Here is a 25,513-nt window from a genome sequence, read left to right as displayed (position 1 = left end):
CCGTGTTACAGAAGAGAAAGCCGAGTCTGCTCGTGGAGGAAGCCTGGAGTATGAACCCGGACCCAAACGTTCTCTGATTTGTTTCCCCTGTGGGGACCCGAGGCCCCGAGCTGGGGTGGAGACAAGGCCTCCGAAGGGCCCGTTGGGTGCGATTCGGAAAGCTCCATAACCTCTCTGGCCCGTAACTGAGGCTGCAAGGAGCAGGGGGCTTAGTTGAGCAGCACGTGCTGCTTTTTGCGTCTTGCCCACTGGGCCACAGAGCGAATGTCACCAGCCTTCGTGTGAGGGAAACAAACCTTTCGCCCTCTCGTCCCTCACCCATACAAGTCCTGCTTCGACCACTATTATAAGTACCCACGACGTGGGTACTTGCTTTGGGGGAACAACTGAGACATTCCTCTTCACGTGGGATAGCCAGGCTAGAATAATGGTGAATTTTGCAGCTACGGGTGTCAAATGTGACTCCAATATGTTGAATTCATTAATTTATTTGATGCTCACTACGCCAGGACATGGGTACTTGTATCATTCCCGTTTTGATCAGGAGGGCACAGGCCCAGAGAGGTTAAGTAGCTTGCCCAAGCTCACCCAGCCAGCGAACGGCGGAGCTTGTATTCAAACCCCAGACGGCCCGGCTGAGGAGCCTCTGCATAGCCTCTCACAGAATGGCCCTCTGTGCCCTCCTGAGCCAAGCTGGAGAGACCCCTCTGCTCCCGGGACTGTCTGGGCAGGTGGCTGCCGCCCCTGAGACCCTCGCCAGCTCCCTTGACTTTCAGGGTCTCGCAGACCCGGGGGCTCAGGCCTTGTTGCAGGGTTGCCTCTCTGCACCGACTACCTGCCCCTCTCGGCTGCAGCCTCCCGGACCCCACTGGAGCAGGCCTGCAGGTGCATCATTAAACCTTGACAAGTGGTAGGTCAGGGCGATGCTTTATCCCCTCCACCACCGGGAGCTGGATTTAGTGTCTCCGGCAGAAGGTAAACTTCCCCTCCCTGGGACAGGCCCCTTAATTACAAGTGATATGTGGCTGTTGAAACTGCAGCGCCTCGGGCCCAGTGATTTAAGGAGCAGGCATGAGTCTGAGGGTACAGGTGTTAACAGAGCTGTGTGCGAGCCGGGAGGGAGGGCAGGGCAACTGTGGGAGGCAGTGAGCTGGCCCCTGGCGCGGGTCTGTTCCCTGCAGACACCCCTGGGGACACAGAAGGAATCCCACCGCCTCGTGTACAGGAGGGGAAACTGAGGCCAACTCCACACTCCAGCTTGGTTTGCCCTGGGGGTCAGCAGTCCTGTCTCTGCTGTCAGCTTGCTGGGCACCCCTGATAATCGCAATCATCTCAATTGCAAAAGCTAGCACCCACCAAGGGCTAATTTCGTGTCAGGCAGCGTCCCAGGTCCCTTATGAGCATTCTTCTGTTTGATGCGCATGCGTGCTGGTGAGAGTGTGGTTAGAGTCATTTCCACTTTACAGACCAGGAGCCTGAGGCTCTGAAAGAGGAAGCAACTTCCCTGCGATCCCGAGGCTAGTGAGCCACCAATGGAGATGCTCAGCCCCAGTCTCTGCATCCAGAGCCTGACGTCTAGGCTCCGGGGACAATGGAAGGATGTGAGACCCAGTGTCTGCCCTGCAGGAGTCCCTGAAGGATGAGGGAGACAGACAAGAACACAGGTTTCCAGAATCCAGGAGGAAGAAAATAAGGGGGGCCGGGAGGAGTAGGGTGCAAGCTGAGGGATGCTGGAGTTTCCGGGGGGAGGGACTCCTCCAGGAGGAGGCATCGGGGAGGCTTCATGGAGGAGGTGGTATATAGCTGGGCCTCGTAGGCCAGGGGCAGACCCACAGGGGCATTGCAGGCAGAAGGAGCCCTGTAGGCGACGGTGTGGGAGCAGGAAAGCCTGGCAAGTGGGGAGCACTCCTGTGTGGCAGGACCCCAAGGCACGGGTAAGGCGTGGGCACTAAGCTATGACAGTCATCACAGCAGCACTGGTGACAATGACATTTATTCAGCGTTTGCCAGGGGCCAGGCCAGGGTCTGAATACCTGACTTCAGAACCCTATCACGTAGAGATGATGATCTCCATGCTACAGACGAGGAAACAGGCACAGTGGGGGTGAGTGACTTGCCAAGGTCACCCAGCCAAGAGGTGGCAGGGCCAGGACCCGGCAGCGTGGCTCCAGAGCTCATATCGAGCCAATTGCTATGCCGAGTCCTGGCGGGAGTTGGGGCAGGGGGGAGGCTCTTCTCTCATGCTGGGCTGGCGCAGGCCCCGCCTGCCCTCTGTCCACCTGGCTTGGCCACAGGCAGAGAGGAAAGACGAGGCCAGAGCAGGGCCCTGCCTCCAGTGACATGTGTCCAGGGATGCCCCGGGAGCCGGATGGACCTGGCATTTGGGAGCAGAGGAGTTAGGGCAGAGGAGGAGGTGTTCACCGGGCACGATGCTTCTAGCCACACCCTCCCACCAGCTGACTCTCCTGTGGCCCCCCAAGCCCATCAGAGGAGAGACCCCAACTCCTGAGGATCCTCCTGAGATGGGGGGGGGCTGGCCCTGCTCTGCCAACCAGTCCCCCTGTGTCACAGCTGCTCAGGGCTGTCTCCTCCTTTCTAACCTTGAAGCCTCCTGCTGTAGCTACTCTCCAGACCTGCTCCCTCAGAGCCACAGACGTGAGCAGGGATGTGATCCGGCCCTATCACTGCATCACAGACGAAACCAAGGCTTTGAGCGAAAGCCGATGACACATGAGAAGCAGGGCCAGGTGGTGCCCGCAGGGTCGCAAGCCCGGGCTGGGGACCTGGGCTGGGAACCAGACACGGTTCCAGAGCTAGCCCTGGCCCTCGCCGGCCGAATGGCCGTGGACCTCTGCCTTTGGAAACCTGTCTGCCTCTGTAAAGCAGGGATAATAGCCCCTGCTTCCTGGGTTATGTGAGGCTCGAATGCATTAAAGCATTTAGCCAGGACCCTGCCCCTGAGTGACCCCCAGTGAGTGCGGATGATGGTCAAGTGCCCTCCCCAGCCCTCAGCCCTGCCCACTGTGTGCCGGGTACAGAGGGGGATACTCGCTGAGCAGACCTGCCCCCGCCTCCCTGTCACCCTGCAAACATCCGCTCAGCGCACACTGGCTGAGAACTGCCCTGTACTCCCCCCGCCGGGACCCCGGCCAGCAGAATGAACACGTGTCCCCAGCCCCCAGCATGAGGAGCTCTCAGGCTGGCAGCCAGAGTGAGCTGAGCGGTGTAGGCAAAGGCCAGCTACTGTTCCAGACCAGTGGCGGGAGTCGCTGTTCACAAATACGGTGGCCGGTGGGAATTGGACTCGCCCACACCAGGCGACCTGTAAAGCACTTAACAAACACAAGCTCAGCTCAGCCTCACAATGCCTGTGCGACTCATAGGTACTGTGACTAGGTACTAGCGCCTGTGCCTAGGTACCAGTGCCTGTGACTAGGCACTAGTGCTTGTGACTGAGTACTAGAGCCTGTGCCTAGGTATAGCGCCTTGACTAGGTACTAGCACCTGTGACTAGGTACTAATGCCTGTGCCTAGGTACCAGTGCCTGTGACTAGGTACTAGAGCCTGTACTAGGTACTAGCGCTTGTGACTAAGTACTAGAGCCTGTGCCTAGGTATAGCGCCCTGACTAGGTACTAGCACCTGTGACTAGGTACTAGCGCCCGTGCCTAGGTACTAGCACCCATGCCTAGGTACTAGCACCACCTTGACTAGGTACTAGCGCCCATGCCTAGGTACTAGGGCCTGTGACTAGGTACTAGCACTTATGCCTAGGTACTAGCATCTATGCCTAGGTACTAGCACCTGTGCCTAGGTACTAGCACCTTGACTAGGTACTAGTGCCTGTGCCTAGGTACTAGAGCCTGTGACTAGGTACTAGAGCCTGTGACTAGGTACTAGTGCCCATGCCTAGGTACTAGTGCCGTGCCTAGCTACTAGCACCTGTGCCTAGGTACTAGAGCCTGTGACTAAGTACGAGCACCTGTGACTAGGTACTAGAGCCCATTCCTAGATACTAGGGCCTGTGACTAGGTACTAGAGCCTGTGCCTAGGTACTAGTGCCTTGACTAGGTACTAGCACCTATGACTAGGTACTAGAGTCTGTGACTAGGTACTAGCGTCTGTGCCTATGTACTAGCGCCTGTGCCTAGGTACTAGTGACTATGACTAAGTACTAGCACCTGTGACTAGGTACTAGAGACCATGCCTAGGTACTAGGGCCCATGTCTAGGTACTGGGGCCTATGCCTAGGTACTAGCACCTTGACTAGGTCCCGAGGTGGGAATGCACCTGCTGAGGGTAGAAGGTCCAGAGATGAGTAGGTGGCTGAGGCCCCGCACATGGGGCCCCGGCCAGGCTGGTGCAAGAGGCGGCCTCCCCCAAATGGAGCCCCTCCACCCCTGCCCACAGCTGCTCCTGTGGGGACTGACGCTTGGCTCGGCCTCACCCAGCTTTTAAAAAAAGACACATCCCACAGACGTGTGACAGGTGTGGGTACGTGTTGGCTGGAGGACCTGGCCGGTGGTGGGAGTGCTCCCTGGCCAGTTCGTGAACTTCTGCCTGGGTTTGAGAATTTCCATCATAAAATGTCGGGGAGAGAACACGCACCATCCCTGTGGCCCCAATACCCATTCTCCAGGCCTTCTCCCCCCTCCTACCTTGTCCCCCACCCCCGAATTTGCTTTATGAGAAGCAAGTTTCAAGAATGATTTACCTGCCCCCTGACTCCGGAAATCAATCCTGAGATGCTGAGAGAGCAGGGAGACGCCTCTGCAGAGGCCTCCGCTGGGAGAGAGGGCTCCGAGCTGGGTGCTGGGGCTCTGCTGGGAGCTCGGCTGGGGTGGCACCTGCCGTATTCTTCCGTTCGCACAAGTGACCCGCGTGGACCGGTGACACCGGTGTCACCCTCGCTCTGTGGACGAGGCCAGGGAGCTAGCAGCTGCCTACGGGTTATACTGACTGTGGACAGGAGGGCGGGGACTTCGGGGTCAGGGGCCCCGGGCCCTGGGTGGGCGAGGTCAAGGGTGAGCCCTGTTCTGAGCCCCAGAATACAAAGGTGTTGGCGGGGGGTGGTCAGTTCTGCTGACCCGGGACTGGCGAGGGGGGGAAGGGAAGGTCTCTAAGCATCTCCGAGCTCCCGCCCGCTGCTCTCCGGGGTCACGGAGGTGGGGGAGAAGGCATAGAGCCAGCTGAACTTGAGCTCAGCTGAAAGAACTTCAGCTGGGTGCCGCTGCCCCGGCCAGATCGTGGACGTGCTTTCTTCCCACTTGCCAGGGCCTCCCAGGCTTCCGCAGGCCTCCGCAGGCGTCTTTCATAAAGCGGCGGATATGGCACCTGGTGAAATCGCCCATGTGTGTAATATATACCTCTGGGAGACATTGAAAACATCCTCCGAAGAGCCAGCCTCGCTGCTATTTAGAACGGATTCATGTCACACCCCATAGATTTCATCTCTGCAGAAATGGCACCTATCATGGGCCTGAACACATTTGCTCTATTGCCACATCAACTACAGTGGCGTGGAGGGGCTGAGCCCGCCGCCACGGCGGCTGCAGACGGCTGCTGGGCAGGCTGCCTCCAGCCAGGGAACCCCCGGGCCCCGGGAGGGCCCACGGGGGACTGGCGGCCTCGGAGCCCAGTCAGAAGCTGCGAGCACTGGCGCAGCGGCCAATCAGGGCATGAGCCCAAAGTTAAAACCCCTTGTGATGGGGGGTGGGTGGGGGATGCTTCAGGGATTTGAGGTCCTTCGGCTGCTGCAGAGAGCTGGAGCCTCCAGACGGTGTTCCCCTTGCCCTGTCTGCTCTCCCCGAGTCTTGCCCTCCCAGCCAGCAATAATTTCCGCTGTTTCCTGAGCACCCACGGTGCACTGAGCTCTTGGTGCACAGAACACCTCCAGGGGGCGGGTCATATTACCCCTACCCTGGAGATAAACCCACGGAGGCTCACAGAAGTCAGAGAGGAGTGGTTCTCCCACTGAGCTTGCTGGAGAACCTCCTGGAAGGCTTCTTAAAACCCAGGTGGCTGGACCCCCACCCTGCCCTCCCTGGGTGGCTCCGGCAGGTCTGGAAGCGGGGTCAGGGATTTGCCTTTTACGAGCTCCAGGGTGAGGCCGATGCTGCGGGTCCAGGGAACACACTTCGAGAGCCACCAGGTTAAAGGTGTGTAGTGTAGGATTTTGCACCAGAATACAAATCCAGCTCCGACGCTAAAACCTGTGGCCCGGCCTCCCCACCACTCCTCTGAGTGTGTGTGTGTGTGTGTGTGTGTGTGTGTGTGTGTGTGTGTGCACGCGCGCATGCAGGGTTTTATTTCTCCATCAGCAATAACCCGAGTTGGAACCCACTCTGCCCAGCCTCACCGATTCTCTGCTTCCCGGGCTCCCCGCTCCCTCCCGGCTCCCCCCCCCAGAGCAGCCAGCCAGGGCCTCCAGTTGGGGTTGTTAATTTTATCTTCCATCACTGCGAGAGCACAACAGCTGGCAGGGGAGGGGCGAGGCAGGTGAACGGGTGCTGAGGGGAAGGTGGGGGGATGGATTACGCCTGCAGCCGCTGGAAGGTCCCCCCACCACCACCACTCGCCTTCGAGACCCTGTGCACTCGGAAGGGCCCCCATCTCCGGGCAGGGAGGGTCCCAGGTTGTGCCCACCCACACTGGCCATGGCCTAGCCCAGGTCCCCACCCCTCACGTGGCATCATCAGCACGCAGGCTCTCACTCACTGGCAAGTTGGGGGGGGGCCGAGCAGCTGCCACGTAGCAGGGCCCGCTGCAGCCCATAGAGGCACAGACGCTGCGTTTGTCTCTCTTGTCACTGATGGTGGCTCCATTTGGGGGCTTTTTGTCAAGGTTTTTTTTTTTTTTTCCTCCCTTGGCTGCTGTTACTACTCAGTTCAATATTTAATTTTCCCATAAACCAAAGAGCTATGCTTCTCCCCCGATCTTTTTTCTTGCTGGAGTCTCCCCCTCCCACTGGTGGACCTCCTAGGGCTTCTGTCGGAGGGAGGGTCCTGGGGCGGGAGGCCCAGAGATTTCAGCCCCTCCGAATGGGGCAGGGACTGGAAGGCACGACCCGGGGGGGTCCCTCCCCACCCACTCATGGGACTGTCCCTCGTTCATGGGACGGATATTTATTGAGCGAGTCCCTGTGTGTCCAGCACTAGGGATGTGACCATAGACAAGAAGCAGCCCCTGCCCTCTGGGGCTCACATTCTAGTGGGGGCGTCAGCGAGAAAGCCCAGATGCAAACGAACGTACGTACGAATGGAACATGCGATGTGCTTTGTGAAGAAGTGGCAGAGCGTTGTGACAGAGAATAAATGGGGAGCCCAGCCTAGGTTGGAGGTGACATCTGAGCCGATACTTGAAAGATAAGCAAGACCCAGCCGTGCAGAAAACTGAGCAGAGGGCAGCAACAAGTGCAAAGGCCCTGGGGTTCAAAGGCGTTGAGGGTGTTCATGGACTGCCCCCCACCCCCCGAGGCTCGGCGTGTTTGGGGCACAGGGAGGGGAAGGTGGCCTCGGTCCAGGCAAGGCAGAGTCCACAGCATTATAGGGTCTCCTGGGATTCCTTCTGCAAGCAGGCTGTGTGCTTGCCTGTGCCGGGAGAGACGAGGGAAGGAAGGAAGGGAGGAAACAGGAATTGAACTGCCGTGTGTCAGGCCTGCGCCAGCTCTGAGGTCAGGTGGAGCAAAGACAAAGCTCCAGACTTCAGGGAGCACAGCCTCGCGGAGAAACAGACGCAGACCCAGGACACAGTGACAAGCACCCGTGAGAATGACAAAACAGAACTCCCCAGGAATCCCGAGCATAAGCCCCAACCCAGCCTGGCAAAGTCCAGGAAGACTGCCTGGAGGAGGCCGCGCCGGAGGCCAGCCCTCACGGGTGAGGCGGAGTTAACCAGCAGAAGGACTGGTTCCCTCAGGGCAGGGGAAGGCCGTGGGGGTGCAGAGGGAACCTTGGGCAGCTCAGCGCGGCAGGAGCAGGGTGGCTGCCTGGAGGGGGTGCTCCTTTGAGCAAGAGAGACCGGTGGAAAGGATGGAAAGAAACGGAGATGGGGGATCTCCTCGCCCCCCAAAAAAAGGGAAAAAATTAAAAAAGGGAACATGGGGGGACATTTATAGTCACACATGACACTTTTATATTAAGAGGGTGGCTCTCTTTTTTTTTTTTCTTTTTTTTTTCTTGAAATACGGTTAATGACCGGTTGCTGATTGAAAGGAAGGCAGTCAATAGAGCAGGCGTGCTGAGAGGAAAGAATGGATTTTTGCAAATAATATAATTTTGAACTTGTCTTTTCCCTCCCCACCCCTCCCCAAATCTAATTGATTACCACCCCGTGATAAATGACACTCAGAGCAGGCATGGGCTCGGCGCCGACGCTCGGTGGTATGCAGGGAACAGGGCGGCTGTCGTCTCCTCCAGACACTGGTCACTCCTGGAAGGGAAAGAGGCTCCCTCAGCGCGGGGAGGGCTGTGGGCAGTCGAAGGGGTGATGCACGTAATCCTTTTACGTTTGTGCACTTTGTCATCCTTATAGCGGGTTCTTGTCTGCTGGCTCTTCTCAAAAATCCCGGAAGCAGAAACATTAGCAGGTTGTGCTTTATTGAACCCATTTTGCGGATTGGAAGATCGTCACCCGTCTGGGGGCGTCAACCATGGTCCCACGGGCTGTTGGTGGCAGAGCCGGCGCTGGCCCCTCGGTGGGACTGTTGTCTGAGCCCATAGTCCGGCGGGGGCCGGGGAGGACCTCAGGGGCAAGGAGGGGACTTAACTCCCGTAGACGCAGGTAGACACGGGCCTGCTGGGGTTTGTGTAAGAGCAGGTTTGTGTTCTCACATTTCAAAGGCCACCGGCTGATCTACAGCGCCAAGAACCATTGCGTTATCTTCAAAGCGAGTCACGATGACCGAAACGAAGTTCTGCTTTCAAGATAAAGACGGGCAATATTTCAGAGTTAATTTCATAAAAACCCATCCCCCCACCATTGCCTCACGGTCAAGAATAAAATAACCGCAAGCCCTGCGTCCGGGGACGAGCGTGGGCCGGGGCCGCAGACGTGGGCTGATGCGACACAGAATGGGTCAGAGAAACTTCCAGCAGCAATCCTCTCTGCTTCGGACGAAGTCACACAAACCTGGGAAGTTGACTGGCTCGACTTGGGATTGGGGGGACTCAGGGGACGCCTGTTTGGCCGTCGACGTGTAGAGCCGGTGGGGGGCTTCCTACTGCCCCGGGCTGAGTGTGCGCGACGAGCCTGGGAGCGGCTTGTGGACTCTGAAGCTCTGCTCAGGTGTGGGCTCTCGCCGCCAGGACTGCTACCATTTATCCCCTCCCCGATCCAAATACACCCACTCGGTGTCTCTTCCCCTGAGGAGGGTCCTTTCGGGTAAATGGTGTGGGTGGGCTCCCCCGGCCACCTAAGAGAGCACTGCACCAGCACAGACACCCCTGAAGGTGCATCCTCGGAGTCCGTAGGGACCAGACACTCGTAGTGGGTGCACTGGGTTCTTTGTGGATTCTTTGCCTTATATGCCACATGGATCACAGCAAGGTGATCCTGGAGCCCGGCTTGGAACTCGGAGATTACTCTTCTCCAGACGGTTGCATGGAATTTATGCCCGTGCGTGCGTGCATGTTGCAGGTCACCTGCCTTTGACTGGACACTGCTCCCGGGACCACAGGGTCTACCCCAGGCATGGGGCACATAGGGGGTTGCTTGCTTTGACCTTGGTCAGATCTGTAAGAGGGATGGGCATGGAGATGAGAATAGAGATGAGGATGGGAAGGCCCGCGAGTTGGGAAGAGAGCAGAGCTGGGGATGGAGTGGACCAGGTGCAGAGGGAGGCAGGGATGAGGTTGCAGCCGGGGGGGTGGAGTGGGGGGGGAGCTGTGCTTAGTGGGGAGACGGGAAGGGGAGGAGGAACAGGGAGAGGATGATGTGATGTGTGGAGGGAAGCATCCGTAAACAGCCAGGGACTCCCAGGTGTAGACAGCTCCCTGACTGCCTGCACTCAGATCCCTCCACCGCAAGACAGGAGGCGAGATGCAGAGTGACATTTTCCTAGGACACGGCGACTGAGGAATATGTTGATGGGGAGATAGGAAGCCGGGGCTGTCCACGCTGATATTAGCAGCTCTGCTGTGTCATCGTCCATACAACTGAAATCTGTTATTGTCTTATGAGCTTGATTAGCTGTACATGTTGCTAACACCTGCTCAGAAATATAACGAGGGACAGGAACACGTCTCCCAATCAGGGCCTGCGTGGGCGGCGTGCGTGACGTGGGTGCAGATCTCCAGGATGGGGATGTGTGCGTGTGCAGATGTGCGGGGGACGGGGCGGGGGGTGGTTGGGGCACCCGTGCTCTGCAAGGAACCCTGGCCGGGGTCTGGAAGTCCTGAGTGCCAGTCTCGGCTCTGCCACTGGCTTCCAAATCTGTCCCTCTCTCTGACCTCAGTTTGCTTACTCGTCAGATAGCAGGTCTAGACCGGTGTCATCCAACAGAAACGCCACTTGCCAGCCACGTATGTCATTGTTGAGTTTCCTAATCACCACGTTGAGAAAAGTATTCAAAGGTGAATTAAATTTAATAATATATGCATTAAGTCCAGGAGAGCCCACAGTTTCAACATATAAAATTTATATTGAAATCCACATTTCAATATAAAATATATTTGTCATATATTTGACTTTCTTTTTGAAATGGCCTTCGAAAGGCAGCATGTACTTTACAATTACGCACGGGAGCTCAAAAAAGCCACGTTTCAAGGGCTCAATAGCCTCATGGGGCTGAGCTGACTGCTATGTGGGAAGGTGCCAGTCTAGGGCATCTTCTGTTCTCACTAAACCGTGAAGGCCCCAAAGGCAGAGAGACCTTTAATTCTCGTGGCCAGCAGCAAGGAACCTCAAGAAAGAATGTTAGTAAATAATCCCGCTAATAAGTGCAACTGACACGTATCGGATGCGCTTTCAGGCCACCGTTCATCCAGTCGCTGCAGGTACCCTGTGATTCCGTTTTGATCTCACCCTGTGAGATCGAGGTTCAGAGAGGTTCGACCACTTGCCCAAGGTCACACAGCCAGTAGCAAGTGGTACAGCCAGTCTTTGAACTCTGGGTCGTCTGATTTACGGCCCACGCTTTTAACCACTGCCCTGTACTACCTCCCGGATGACGGCGATGCAAACGGTAAGGAGCACCGCGGCACTGCGTCTGGCAAGCTGACAAGCCATCCTGTAAGCATCCTGTCATCTGCTCCTGAAAGCAGTCCTATGAGGAAGGTTCTAAGGCTCTCCATGAAAGTGAGGGGAAATGAGTGACATTGAAGACGCCCCTGCCATTTCTGGGCCTGTCGGATTCTTGGAGGGTCTAACTTACACCTGTGCATGCACCACCATGGGTAGCGCCAGAGTTTTCTGCTAAAGCTCTAATTGGCACGGCCCCTTCGTCTCTGGGGTAGCCCAGTCAAGGACAGACGCCCACAGGAGACCCCCCACCCCGCCCCTGACCCAGGGACCTGCATGGCCGGGCTTCCACAGAGGCTGAGCTGTGCCAGTAAATGAGGGTTCCATAGGTGCATCCTTAGGGCTCGAGCTGCCGACACACACGAGCTCCTTCCTTCATTCCGAAGAGTGGGGCGGCATAGCCCCATGTCCGAGTCATTGAGCTCGGGCTCCAATCCCGACTCTGTGGAACCCCAGGCGGCCTCCTTGGCCTCTTCCGTCTCCCATCTGTAAAATGGGCATAAATAAACCCACCTCTCAGACTGATGGGGAGGCTGAAACGAATTCACCCCACGGCGGGCCTGGAACAGCGCGCTCCTGGCTCTTCGGCGTTGGCCGACGGCAGGATCTGGCTGTGGGGCCCCAGGTGTTTTGCGGGGGTTCGGGAAAAGTCGGATTGCAGAATGTGGGGCTGCCAGGTAATGGCCGTGTTCCGGCGTGTGTTTCCCCTCTCCGAATTCCAACCCCACTTACCATCTGTTTCATACAATCTCACACTTAATTACAATTCTCCGTCTATTGTTTGCCCACTGCTTCCCCTTCGCGCCGCTTCCCTTGCCAATAGCACAGCACGCGGCGGTGGCCCGAACGGATGAATGGCTCGTACCTGGCTTCGTCGCACTAGGCCTTAAAATAGAGTTGCCAGGCGGCTGTCACCCCTCCCCACCGCCCCCAGCCTGTGGGCTTCTCGACACCGTGTCTCACCACGGGGCGCCTATAGCAGGTGCCTGGCGCCATGCCCGGCACCTAGTAGGTGTCAGGAACTGTTTCTGGAACTTAATTAAACTTTGCCAGAGTGAAAACCCCCTGCAGGAAGGAAAGGCCCACGGCGATCCATTCTCTCTGCTTCCCCCGTCGCACTTGACCCAAGGCTGGACAGTCTTACCCAAGTCGGGTTCTCAGATTCTGGCTCCTGTCCTGGCTGAGCGCGAGGGGGCCGGGGAGATTAATAGTGGGAATCCGAAGAGTAGCAGGTCCCTACCATGTGCTGAGCCCTCGCACGCCTCGTCACTGGCCCGTCCTTCTACCTATGTCTGCCCGGCTTTGCTCCCCAATTTAGCGAATCGGGGGAACGGAGGCTCACAGTTTTGGTAAGTTGCCCAAGGACATGGAGATGTGGTGACGTGGCTGGGATTTGCACCTCGGAGTTCCTGATGGCTCCATCTGTGTCCTTTCCAACACCCCACGGTGCCCGGGAGCTCTGGCTTTGTCACACCAGCCGGTGGTGGCCGGTGAACAGAGCAGCGTGAGCCGGCGGGAGGCAGGCCCAGCCAAAAGGAGGCAACTTCCAGGAAGAAAGGAAAGAAGCAGCTCTTGACTCTAAATAGCTCTCAAAGTCCTCTAATCTCTACTGCCCTCACCCCGCTCTAAATGGTCAGCCTGTGTAGCCTGAGTCACACTCTGTGTTTTCAGTCTCCAAAATGCAACTCAGAGCATGTCTCAGCTCTTGCCTACAACCTTCAATGGCTCCCCGCCGCTCCCGGGACAAAGAAGAAAACCCATAACCAGTGGTGTGCTGGGAAAGCCCCTCTCTGGGGGCTGCGGCAGAAGAAGGAGAGACACAAAAAGCCCTGATTTATAGTGGCGGCCAATTTCCGTGGTGTAAAGATGCCCGCTGTGGCTGATTTCGGGCTACCAGCGGCTCGACAACTGCTTGACAACAGTCCTGAAAATGGCACATTTGAGCCTCATGAGCCGTTAGGAACCGGCCCCAGCACACGCCTGCAAGCGCTAACCTACCGTCAGCGGCTCTTCCCTGCATCCCCCAGGCCCCCGGGCACCACATCCCCCCATCCCCACTGCCGCTGCCACGGCCTCCCACCAGCCCCTGCCCTGGGCCAACATGCTCCTTTGCATGCGCCGCTGTTCCCTCCACCTGCCACACTTGTCCTCCAGCGGCTCTTGCTTCCTCAGTAGCAGCACAGTCACCTCCTCAGGCTTGCCCGGGGACCCCTTCACACCCATTGTACCTCCCGGGATCTGACGCCCTTCACTCCTTTACCTGTGCCCTGGGCTCCATTTGGGCTCACCCTGCCCAGGAGGCTGTGAGCCCCGTGAGGCAGGACCCTCATCTGTGCGCCCAGCCCCGACGCTGCTCTCACTATGGTTGATGCCGGTGCAGTCGTGCTCCCAGCAGCCGCAGGGGACCTGGCCCATCTTAGGTCATCAGTGAACTCCCAAATCTTTCATTAAAGCCTTTGTGTCGCTGTGCTTCCCTCCCGGTAGCTCCCCCCACCTCCATCGAAGTGGTGGCCGCGGACATGCCAGCCCCCTTCAGCCGCTACCAAGCCCAGAACTTCACGCTGGTCTGCATCGTGTCCGGAGGGAAGCCAGCCCCCATGGTGAGTCCCCCTGGAGTGCCCAGCCCCTCCCCGCCCCCTGCCGGACCACCCTTCTCTGTGGCCTGTCCTACATGGGGCTTGATCTCAAGACTCTGAGATCATGATCTGAGCCGAAATCAAGAGTCAGATGCTTAACTGACCGAGCCACTCAGGCGCCCCAAAATTTTCCCCTTTTTTAGAAGCAACAGGACCTGTTTGGTCTCATGAATTATATGAACCCTCACGTATAAGACATTTAGAAGTGAAGGAAGGGCAAGTTGTCCTTACTGACGCCTGGAGAACCTGTGTGGGCCCCTTAGGGTTCCCTGACCCGTACTGGGATCCATGGGCTACATGCTCCCCAGGCCCCCTCCAAGAGAACTGTTTACTACTCTTGCCCCTGTGAGTTCCATCCATCACTAGGATTAGGGAGGGGCTGGGGCTGCAGTGGAGGAGGGTAGGGTTAGAGTTCAAGGCGGGGGAGACCACACATTGCTGACCCTGAATGTCTCATAAGCATGATGCAGTGGGGTGACCTAGGGACCCAGGCCAGCTTCACCTCAGGACCTAGGCCCAGATAGACCCACTTCTCAGGGCAGGGCAGTAAACAGGTGCAGAAAGAGTCAATACAGGGCAGTGGGAATGTGCCCACAGGCACAGGTGGGGCAGTAAACAGGTGCCCATGGGCATAGGTGGGGCAGTAGGCAGGTGCCCATGGGTACAGATGGGGCAGCAAACAGGTGCCCACAGGCACAGGTGGGGCAGTAAATAGGTGCCCACAGGCACAGGTGGGGCAGTAGGCAGGTGCCCACAGACACAGATGGGACAGTAAACAGGAGCTCACAGGGGCAGTAAACAGGTGCCCATAGGCACAGGTGGGCAGTAGGCAGGTGCCCATGGGGACAGGTGGGGCAGTAGGCAGGTGCCCATGGGCACAGGTGAGGCAGTAGGCAGATGCCCACAGGCACAGGTGAGGCAGTAGGCAGGTGCCCACAGGCACAGGTGAGGCAGTAGGCAGGGCTGCAGAGACAAGCCTTCAGTGAGGCCCTTCCCCCTCCACCTGTACTTCCAAGGAGACAAATAAAAAGGCAATTTCAAACCCAGCGATTGCTGAGAGCAGGACATGGCACCCGAATTTCCCCCTTTGGAGCCCAAAAGAGGTCTGGTCTCCCCATAATCAGACAAGCTGGTCTTTTTCTCCAAAGAACAACTTCTTTTTGGAGGGGCATGAAGAAAGGCTCCTTACCCCCGGGCCTGAGGGAAGACTCCCCACCCCCAGCCCCCACCTGTTCCTGACATTTAAGATACGGCAGTAAAATATTCAATTTCGTATCTATATGTAGCTGAATATACGTATAGATGTAAGCGACATCTCTCTCCCTGTCTCTCTATCTCTCTGTCTCTCTCTCCACACACACAAGATCCTTAATTCATCCACATTCCAGGCATCTTACGTTTGCCTGGGACGTCAGATCAGAACTTAAAAAGAAATCTTTGGTATAAATTACAAACCTGCATTTGAAGCACTTTTCAAAGAAAGAAAGAAAAATCCAAAGCAGGTTGTTATGTGCATAGGAGACTCCTCGTTGGATCTGTAAACCCTGACAGCTTCTCCCAGCCCCTCGTTTCCTCCCCTCGCCCTCCCCCTCCCCCAAGACCCCCTCCCTCCCTTCACCTGCACCAGCATCCCCAGAAAGCTGCTTCCTGCCCTCCCCTCTCCATGTCTCCCATCCATTTATTTACCTGATTTATTAAAAAATACACCCCATCCCCACAGTCCTCTGGGCACACCTTCCAAAATTAAAAGACAGCAAATTAAATTAACTGCCGCCTCTCAAAACTTGAATTCTCCATTAGCAGAAAAAACGAGGAGACGCGCCCGTTTGCCTCATCCCCACCCCTCGCTGGCTCCCACACACACCTGTGTCCTTCCTCCCTGTCGCACCCACGCGGAGATCCTTTTCTCTTCATTCTTCTTCCAACAACGACAGCGGCTCAGTTTACTCTCCGGGGCCCACCCACCTTCTCCCTCTTCCACAAGCCGGCCCCAGGTGGGCACGGGCGGTCCCTGGAGCCCAGGTGGCTGCTGCAGGGGCGGCCCCTGTTTGGGTACACCGTGTCTTTTAAGCATCCACAGCCCCACGAGGAGGTGCTCTTAAGTCCCCTTTAAAAGTAAGGAAATTAGAGGCACGCCCAGGTGGCTCAGTGGTTGAGCTTCGGCCTTCAGCTCAGGTCATGATCCTGGGGTTGATCCTGGGATCGAGTCCCACGTCGGGTTCCCCGCAGGGAGCCTGCTTCTCCCTCTGCCTGTGTCTCTCATGAATAAATAAATAAAATCTTAATAAAATAAAATATAATTTAATTTAACAAATTTAAAAAAAAGTAAGGAAATTGGAGCTAGAGCCGCTCACCTGCGGGCAAAGGCCGTGATGGGCTCAGGCACTGCCGCTAGGGGCTGTGTGTCCCCCCCAAACTGAGCTGACCTGGCGTGCTGGGGGTGCTGGTGTCCATCCAGAAGGAGGGGGAGGTTCCGGGAGAACTGGCGTTCTGCGGCCGGCCCCTCTGAGATCCATGGGGAGGTCCGGGTCATCCCCACAAACTCTTTCCCACACCCTCTTTGCCATTTCAGGTTTATTTCAAACGCGACGGGGAACCCATCGAGGCAGTGCCCCTGTCCGAGCCGCCGGCTGCAAGCTCGGGCCCCCTCCAGGACAGCAGGCCCTTCCGCAGCCTCCTGCACCGCGACCTGGACGACACCAAGATGCACAGGTCCCTGTCCCTGCTGGACGCCGAGAACCGGGGTGGGCGTCCCTACACAGAGCGCCCCGCCCGCAGCCTGACCCCGGACCCCAGCACCCTCTTCCAGCCCACCACCGAGAACGTCCCAGAGACGGTGGTGAGCCGCGAGTTCCCGCGCTGGGTCCACAGCAACGAGCCCATCTACTTCCTGCGCCACAGCCACACCCCGGGCAGTGACGGCACAGTGGAGGTGCGCGCCCTGCTCACCTGGACGCTCAACCCGCAGATCGACAACGAGGCCCTCTTCAGCTGTGAGGTCAAGCACCCAGCGCTGTCGATGCCCATGCAGGCAGAGGTCACGCTGGGTAAGACTTGGTGGGTGCCGTGCTGCAGGCCCCCTGCAGAGCTGGGTGGCGAGGAGCCGGGGGTGTAGGGTGCTTGGGTTGCTGGCCACCACGGACGTGGGGAGGAGGTGGGGCAGACGGGCGTCAGGCACAGAGATCAGAGCTGCGGTTCTTAGGGTGATTTATTTGATTATTTGAGAGCAAGCAAGAGCGAGAGGGATCACAGAGGGAGAGGGAGAAGCAAGCTCCCCCCTGGGCAGGGAGCCCGATGCAGGGACCGGTCCCAGGACCCCGAGATCATGACCTTAGCGTCAGCCAAAGACAGACACTTAACCGACTGAGCCACCCAGGCGCTGCCAGAGCTGAGGTTCTTCAGAAGGTTTGCTGAGCTGGGTTGGGGTGCACGGGGGGTCACAGGGGCGTCGGGAGAGTATGCCGGACAGAGTCAGGAAGGCCAGAGGTCAGGGGAATTTGGTCAGTGGGGATCCAGAATATGGAGAGTCAGAGAAGTTTGCAGAACCAGTAATGGCTCAAGGTAAGCAGACGCGGACTCAGAGGCAGACAGTACGGCCCCAGAGTCTCGCTCTTAGCCTCTCACTGCGCCTCCTCGCACATCCACTGTCATGAGCCACTGCCACCTGAGTGCTGGCCACTTGTCGTTCTGGAGAGACTTCACCGGCACCCCTACAACCAGGCCTTGTGCTGGCTGCTGGGACCTGGTCAACCCAGAGCCTGCCCCTACCTCACTCTGTGGACCCTCGGCACTTCCCGTTGTTCTTTCTGGAATTTGAACCTCCCCGGCTGGGAGCCAGAGCAGCCTCAATCCAGGGAAAGCCGTGTCCTTCCCCCCTGACCCAAATGTTGGCTTCCCTGGGATGGTGCCCTGCCCCACCCCCCAGCCGAGAGCAAGAAAGACCAGACAAGGACCTCGCAGCAGCTGGAGAGGTGAGCTTGCAGTTCACATCTCACACCCGGGGGGTTATGAGGGGTGCTGCCACTGGCCTGCCCCACCCCCATCCCACCCACACCCCAAGCCAGACTAAAGGGCTCACCTGCCCTGTCCCTGATCCCAGGCGGGTCCCTTGACTGGAGCCATGTTGGTGTGTGCACTCCACCCCATCATTAGAGCAAGGGCGAGGCTGGCTCCCATGCATGGGCTTGTGCGTGCGCCCCAGGGACCTGCAGAGTGGGGGACACAGCAGGGCCACCAATGTGCAGGGGCCAAATTGGGTGAAGGAGTAGAGATCCTGGGCTGGCTTCCCATCCACCCTTGACCGCTGTGTGTTGGTGTGACCTCAGGCCTCAGGGTTCCTGAGCGTTGGGTTTCTGATCTGTTGAAGGGAGCCAATAATTGTGACCTCGTAAGTGCCAGGAGCCAGGCTCTATGCAAGATGATTCCCTCGTGAGATCTCTTTGCGCCTGGGCAATGTGCCTCTGGGGCAGTGAGAGATGCTGTCATCATTCCCATTTCATAAGTAAGAGGAGCCAGGCTTGGAGAGCCTCCCTGTAGGTCCCCCAGTCAGGTCTGACCCCAGGCCCACATGCCTCACCACTGTGCTCTACTGCCCACCTGCTGGGGCTGTTGGTGAGGACACTCAGAGCCAGTGGGCATTGGCATGACCCATGGACAGAGCAATGAGCTGGAGGGTTCCCAAGGGAGTGGGGGGCACCCTGCACTCTGGCCATGGTGGGGAGACAGTGGGATGGGTGGGCAGATGAGCCCGGGGCACAGAATCCAGCCATCTGATGGGGACTTTGAAGGTCAGGCCGACAAAGATCAGAGCACGCCTCCCTGTGACTCCTCTGTTCCCTCTGCCAGGATGTCCTCCCCAGCTCCGTAGCCGCTCCCCACAAGAAGACACGCCTGGTGCTCCTAGAACCCATCTCAGCAGGTGGCAACTACGTTCTTACCATTGATGGAGTCAGAACCCTTGGAGTCACCTGCTTCTCCTGCTCTTTTCCCGTAGCCCACATCCAAGCCAGCATCAAGCCCTGGCTCAGAACCACCTCTCACCATTTTCCCTCTGACCACTCAACCCAAGCACTGCCAGTCCCCATCTGGATTCTTCCATTGGCCCCAGACTGGTCTTTCTGCTCCCACTCTTCTCCTTCTCTGTTCTTTGTCCTGATTGAACTACTTAAAATATAAATCAGATCATGACACAGATACACACCCACCCCAGACTCTCCAGTGGTAGACAAATAGACTGATAGAACAGAATAGAGTCCAGAAATAGACCTACATAGAGAAAGTCAATTGATTTTTGATGAAGGCCCCCGGGCCATTGAATGGGGAAAGAGAAGTCTTTTTTAACAGGCTGCCCTGAACAACCGGACAAGCTTAAGGACAAAATGACCCCAGTCCCCTACCTCCCATACACACAAGAATTAATCTGAGATGAATCACAGGCCTAAATGTGAAACCCAACAACGTAAAGCTTCGAAAGCAAAACGTGGGAATGTAGCTTTGTGACATTCAGGTAGGCAAGGATTTCTTTAAAAGGTCACAAAAGACAACAAATGAAAAATTGGAAATGGGTAAATTAGCCTGAATCAAAATTCAAAGCTTCTGCTCATAAAAAGGCACCTTTAGGAACACGAAAAGGCAAACTACAGACCTAGAGAAAATACTCCCAAGACAGATATATGACAAAGCACTTGTATCCAGAATATATAAAGAACTACTATAGATCAATAATGACACGACAACTCAATTAAAAAAAACACACACACAAAGGGCCAATAAGCAAATAAGCAGTGTACAATATCATTGGTCACCGGGAAAATGAAGACTGAGGCCTCAGTGAGATATGCCATTTCCCAGCGACTAGAATGGCTAGTGTTGGAAAAACCAGCGATATCAAATGCTGATGAGGGCATAGAACAATCAGAACCTTCACGCACTGCTGGTGGGAATATAAAACAGAACCACTACGTTGGACTATTAGCAGTTACGTACCAACTGCTACTTTACTACCTAGGAGTTTCACTCCTGAGTGTTTACCCAAAAGAAATGGAAGCGTATGTCCGCAAAGATTTGGACATGAATGTTCACAGCAGCTTTATTCATCACAAGAGCAATAATAAAAACTAGAAGTAAACCAGATGTCCATAATTAGGAAGATGGGAGAACAAATTTGTGGTCTATTCGTACCATGAACTACTTCTCGTCCATACCAAAGAACTCCTGTTATAACCAACAATAGGGACAGAGCTCAAAAACCGTATCCCAAGCAAAAGCAGCCAGACAGCAAAGAGGACCTACTGCATGATTCCATTTACATAACAAACTGCTAGAACATGACATTTCTGGTGATAGAAGTCAGAACAGGGTCTTCCTAGGGAGGGTGGAAGGAAGCAAAAAGGAATCTTCTAGAGGGATGGGAATGTTCTAGACTTTGGGAAGGTGGTTAATAGGTGTTCACACTGAGATTGTCACATTGTGTTCTTAAGAAGAGTGCATTTCCCTGCACAGTTGCCATTATATTTAAAACCAAATCCCAGCGGTGTTCACCCATCCCTCCCCTCTGCTCCATCTGCTCCAGCCACGGGGTCCTCTTCACTCTTCTGTGAATATGCCCAGCTCGGGCCCACCTCTGTCACTTGGCACTGGCTTTCCTTTCTGCCTGAAATAATCTTGCTCCAGATAGTCTCAAGGCCTCTGTCACTGAGGCCTCTGTTCAAATCTTCCTCTCAGAAGGTCCTTCCTTGAACACCTTATCTCAAACAGCCTCTTCCTCCTGGCCCCATCAACCGCTCGCCTTGCTTTATTTTCTGACATCACCTTTATCTCAACCTGCAAGCATATAATGTATTTCCTTATTCCCTGGATCCCCCACTGGAATTTAAAGCCCATGCAGGCAGGGTCTCTATCTGCCTTGTTCACAGGGTGCAAGCCTCTCAACTATCCCTAACATATTACTTAGTGAGCACCTGTTTTATAATTAATTCATAGTTTTCTGGGTTGCTGAGAAGATTAAATAAGGCAATACGTACAAAGTGCTTAGCATAGTGACAGAGTAAGTACTCAGTAAATACAAGCTACTGTTATTTTTTTTTAGATTTTAATTATTTATTTATTCATGAGACACACACAGAGAGAGAGAGAGAGAGAGAGAGAGAGAGAATGAGAGAGAGAGAGGGAGAGAGGCAGAGACTTAGACAGAGGAAGAAGGCTCCATACAGGAAGCCCGATGTGGGACTCCATACAGGAAGCCCGATGTGGGACTCAATCCTGGGACTCTGGAATCACACCTTGAACCAAAGGCAGATGCTCAATCTCTGAGCTACCCAGGTGTCCCAAGCTACTGTTATTATTCATCGTTGTATCCTCTATATTGCCCTGCAAGATAATTGACATATATTAGGTTTACAATAAAAAACTAAATGTATAGAGCAGATGAATGAGTAGGTGGATGAGTGGAATGGTAGGTTTATGGGTATGTGTGTGAGGGATGGATGGATGGAAAATTGTTAGATGGGTGGATGAATGAGTGATATGAAATGATGGATGGATGATGAGTGGGTAGATGGATGGATGGGTAGATGAGTGGATGTTTAGATGGATGGACGAGTAGGTGGGTGGAGGAATGGATGGATAGATGGAAGATGGATGGATGGGTGTATGGGTGGGTGTATGGATGAGTGGGGGCAATGATGAGATGGTGGATGGATGGATAAGTGGATGGGTGGATGGATGGATGAGTGGATGAATGAATGGATAGATGGATTATGGGTGGTTGGATGAGTGGTTAAATAGATGGATGATGAAAGGATGGATGGATGAATATGCAGATGGGTGGATGGATGGATGAATGAGTGGGATGAATGGACAGATAGATGATGAATGGATAGATGAGTGGGTGAGTGGATGGATAGATGATGAATGGCTGAATGGGTAAGTAGGTGGGTGGATGCATGGATGGGTGGGTGGATGGATGAATGGATAAATGGATGATAAATGGATGGATGAGTGGGTGAGGGGATGGATGGATAGATGAATGATGAATGGATGAATGAGTGGGTAGGTGGGTGGATGGATGGGTGGCTGTGTGGGTGGGTGGGTGGATGAATGGATAGAATGGATGATGGGTGGCTGGATGAGTGGGTGAGTAACTAGATGGATGATGGAAGGATAGATGGATGGATAAGGGGATGGATGGATGGATAATGAATGGATGGATGGGTAGGTAGGTAGGTGGATGGATGGATGGGTGGCTGTATGAGCGTGTAGATGAATGAATGGATAGATGGATGATGGGTGGATGGATGAGTGGGTGGGTGAATAGATGGATGATGGAAGGATGGATGGATGGGTGGGTGAATAGGTGGATGATTGGATAAGTGGATGGATGGATGAGTGGCTGGGTGGTTGGATGGATGGATGGATGGATGGATGGATGGATGGATGAGTAGGTGGGTGGGTGAATGGGTCGGTGGGTGGGTGGATGGATGGATATTTTAGTGAGCACCCAAAATTCCTGGAGACGCCTAGAGGGGCTTTCCCATGAGATTTCACAAAGCCGTTCTTGAGCAGACTGCTCAGGAGAGGTAAGGAGGGAAGCTCATATAATCAGGATCTTTGCACGCCCTGGTCGGATGCATATGACTTTATATTTCATATTGTAGTGCAGTAGCCTATTCTCTCCACTTACAGATAAGGAGACTGAGGCTCAACGACTTGAACTGACACATCCAGGTCAGGCCATCAGAGAGCAGAAGGCCAGGCCCCACCTCTGGGTCCCTGGACCCCCTCTCTTTCTCTGTATCCAGGGGTAGACAGCAGGGAAGTCCAGGGGCTGAGAACACTCCTATTGGACACTCTCAGTGCCTGAAAAATGGGTTTCGTGGTCCCCAGCCTCAGATGCACCGGGATGGGTGATAGGCCTAAAATGGGGTCTTGTGCACGTGAGGCTCCGTCTCCCTCCGTCACTAGGAGGACTAGGGGGTGGCGGTGAGGAATCTGACCTGGCAGGGAAGGGGGTTGATCCTCGGGGTGCAGAGCCCTTGTGCGCCCTCTGCTGGCTGCAGCGGGACACGAGACGGAGACCAAACCACCCAGGGCCACACTGCCCTGTGCCCAGCTCCCACCTGCAGCCGGCTTCACAGTCCTGGAGGGCTGGTAAAGACAGCAAGGAAGCTACTAGATCCCCGCCCCACTCCCCCCACCCCAGGCCTTGGTTTCATTACAGGGATGATGCAGAGGGTTGGCCTGGCACGCAGCAGGCTCTTGGCAAACATTGGCCCTAACAACCAGCCTGGGGGCGGGGGGGTCAGGGACGGTTCTCGGTGTTGCCATCGTGCACCTGGGGGATGCAGGTGAAGTGACTCGCCCAAGGGCGCATGCGTTAGACCGGAATCTGCCCTGACCTCCAGCTGGGCTCCTTCCTTCTGCTGGCGGAGGCGGAGGCGAGCTGGAGACGGGCAGCCCTAGCTTCCTTCCCTGCACTCCCCCACTTCCCGTGTGTCTTCCCTCAGCCCCATGTGGCACTTCAGACACCCGGCTCGTGGTTTAATTAATAGTCCTTTAGCTTCCTTCTCGGAGAATGAACTTGGCAGTGCCTGGGAGACCACCCACATCTGCCGGCTGCTCTGATTCCTGCTCAGAGAGCTGCTCAGAGAGCTGAGCGGCCAAAGGAGACACCGGGGAGGAGGCAGGAGGAGGTGGGGGGGGGTTGGGGGGAGGTCCCGGGCCAGCCCCAGGGCCGGGGACAAAGCTCTTCTCCAGCTGCCACCCCTGGAGGACGTTCCCCGAGAAGGCCGGAGCGTGGCGCTCTGATCAAAACCCTAGGCCCTTCCTCGAGCCTGGGACGCCCCTCCCGCCCTGGCCCTGACCTTGTGCCCCAGCCCCAGGTCCTGGGTGCTCCTCCCCCAGAGCCCTCCTCGGGGGTTTCCTGTCTTGGCTGAAATGTCACCTCCTTGGGAGACTCTGGCCACCGCTCACCCTCGGGGTGCCTGTCCGCATAACGCTAACGCTCCCCGCAGCCTCCTTCCTGGACGCTTGCTTGTGCGAGAAGCGTCTGCCCTACTGGCGTGTAAGCCCCCAGGGGCCAGGCGCCGGCCTGCTCCCCACCGCGCCCCCCCCCCCACCCGCCGCCGCCGAAGTCAATGTCCGGAGCAGCTCAGTAATCACTGAATGAATGAATGAATGAATGAATGAATGAATGAATCTGGGGGAAAGAGCCCCAGGCAACATGGAAAGTTAGCTCCGTGGATGACCTTGGCTAAGCCCCTTTGTTGCCCATGCACCTCAGTTTCCCAACGTGAACCTGTGGGGATAGGCTCAGAGGTCCCAGCGGCTCTTCCAGCCCTTCTGCTCTCTCATGCACTGGACAGCGAGGACCCCGGCATCCTGTCCCCCAAGGACTCAAGCTGTAAAGGGCCCAGAAAGAAGCTGTACAGGCATGTGAGGGAAGGGGACAAGGAGGACCAAGCCCCAGGAAGGAGATGGTCCCTCCACACCTGTCTACCCCCTCCCCTTGCCGCCCCTCCAATCCAGGAATTCCAGAAAAACCCCGCTGGGCAGATTACCTAGTGGGAGGAGCACTGGAGCAGAAGGGAGACTTGAGTTTTGTCCCCTCTCCTCCACACTGTGGGACCTTTGGCGAGTCGCGTCCCCTCTCTGGGCCTAGTTAACCCAGCCGTGGGGGGACGGTAACGGTGGAGCCCCGCCTGGCAAGGGGTTTGTGCAGGTGGGAGTTTGGGGGTGCTTCAAGCAGTCACGGCTGCAGGAACAGCCTTCCCCCCAATGGCAGCTGAGTCATTCCTGGGGAGACTCCTTCTGGGCATCCCTGACGGCACCGTCCACTGGGTTCTCTGACTTGACCCCGGTCACCCACTGAGGGTGAACCCCACAAGGGCAGGCATCCTGTTCTGTGCACATTGAGCGCCCACGTCCCACAGGGTGTGGCTGATTGCAGGGGCTCGAGGGCTGTGTGCGAATGAGCGCGGGCCTGACTCCATTCAGAGCTCCCGGCTCGGTGGCAGCTGACCCCAAGGACGCGCAGCGCTGGACTGGAACTTTCTCTTCCATTTTCCCTGCGCCTCCTTTCCTCGCTTGGCCACCCCTTTCCCATACCTACGTACACCTCTCTTACCTGGCCTTCCTCTCCTTGCAGTTGCCCCTAAAGGACCCAAAATTATGATGACGCCCAGCAGAGCCCGCGTCGGGGACACAGTGAGGATCCTGGTCCATGGATTTCAGGTCGGCCTCTCTCTGAGCATCTGGAAGGGTGGTGGGAGGTGGGGGTGCAGCGGGGCACACGGGCATCCCTGGCGGCGTGCTCCAAGAGCCTTCCCTTGGCCCCCAGCGCGGCCAGCGGGCCTCAGTCTCCTGGTCTGTGGGGCAGGATTGGCCTGTGGAAGAGGAAGGGCAAGAGGTGCACGCATTTTCGCCCTTCCCTCCAGAACTCCGAGCAGGCGCAGCTCGCGGACCTTGACATCCTGTCCAGTCGGAGAGCCCTTCTCTTCCTGGGGCTCCGGGCTCCGGGCAGCCGCTCCCAACCCATCAGATGGCCTTGTGCTCTCAGCCCTGGGGCCAGGCCAGGCCTCCAGCCGCCCCCCCTGCTCCGGCAGACTGGTTCCTCCTGTGACCCGACTCTCCCCTGTCCCGACC

General features: G+C 56.4%; 1 protein-coding gene across 2 annotated transcripts in view; it reads left to right on the top strand.

Moving 5' to 3' along the window:
* IGSF21 (immunoglobin superfamily member 21) overlaps nt 1-25,513 on the top strand; it is a 238,182-nt gene that overhangs the window by 211,001 nt on the left and 1,668 nt on the right. For both annotated transcript variants that reach the window (XM_041765187.1, XM_041765188.1), the window contains exons 5-7: nt 13,722-13,837; nt 16,446-16,920; nt 25,017-25,102. In XM_041765187.1, the coding sequence (XP_041621121.1) occupies nt 13,722-13,837; nt 16,446-16,920; nt 25,017-25,102 (677 nt within the window). The remainder of the gene's footprint in view (nt 1-13,721; nt 13,838-16,445; nt 16,921-25,016; nt 25,103-25,513) is intronic.

Source organism: Vulpes lagopus, chromosome 8 (assembly GCF_018345385.1).
Source record: "Vulpes lagopus strain Blue_001 chromosome 8, ASM1834538v1, whole genome shotgun sequence".
NCBI classification, from domain to species: Eukaryota; Metazoa; Chordata; class Mammalia; order Carnivora; family Canidae; genus Vulpes; species Vulpes lagopus.
The sequence above is the reverse complement of the archived record's forward strand: the minus strand, read 5'-3'. Positions and strand labels throughout refer to the sequence as shown.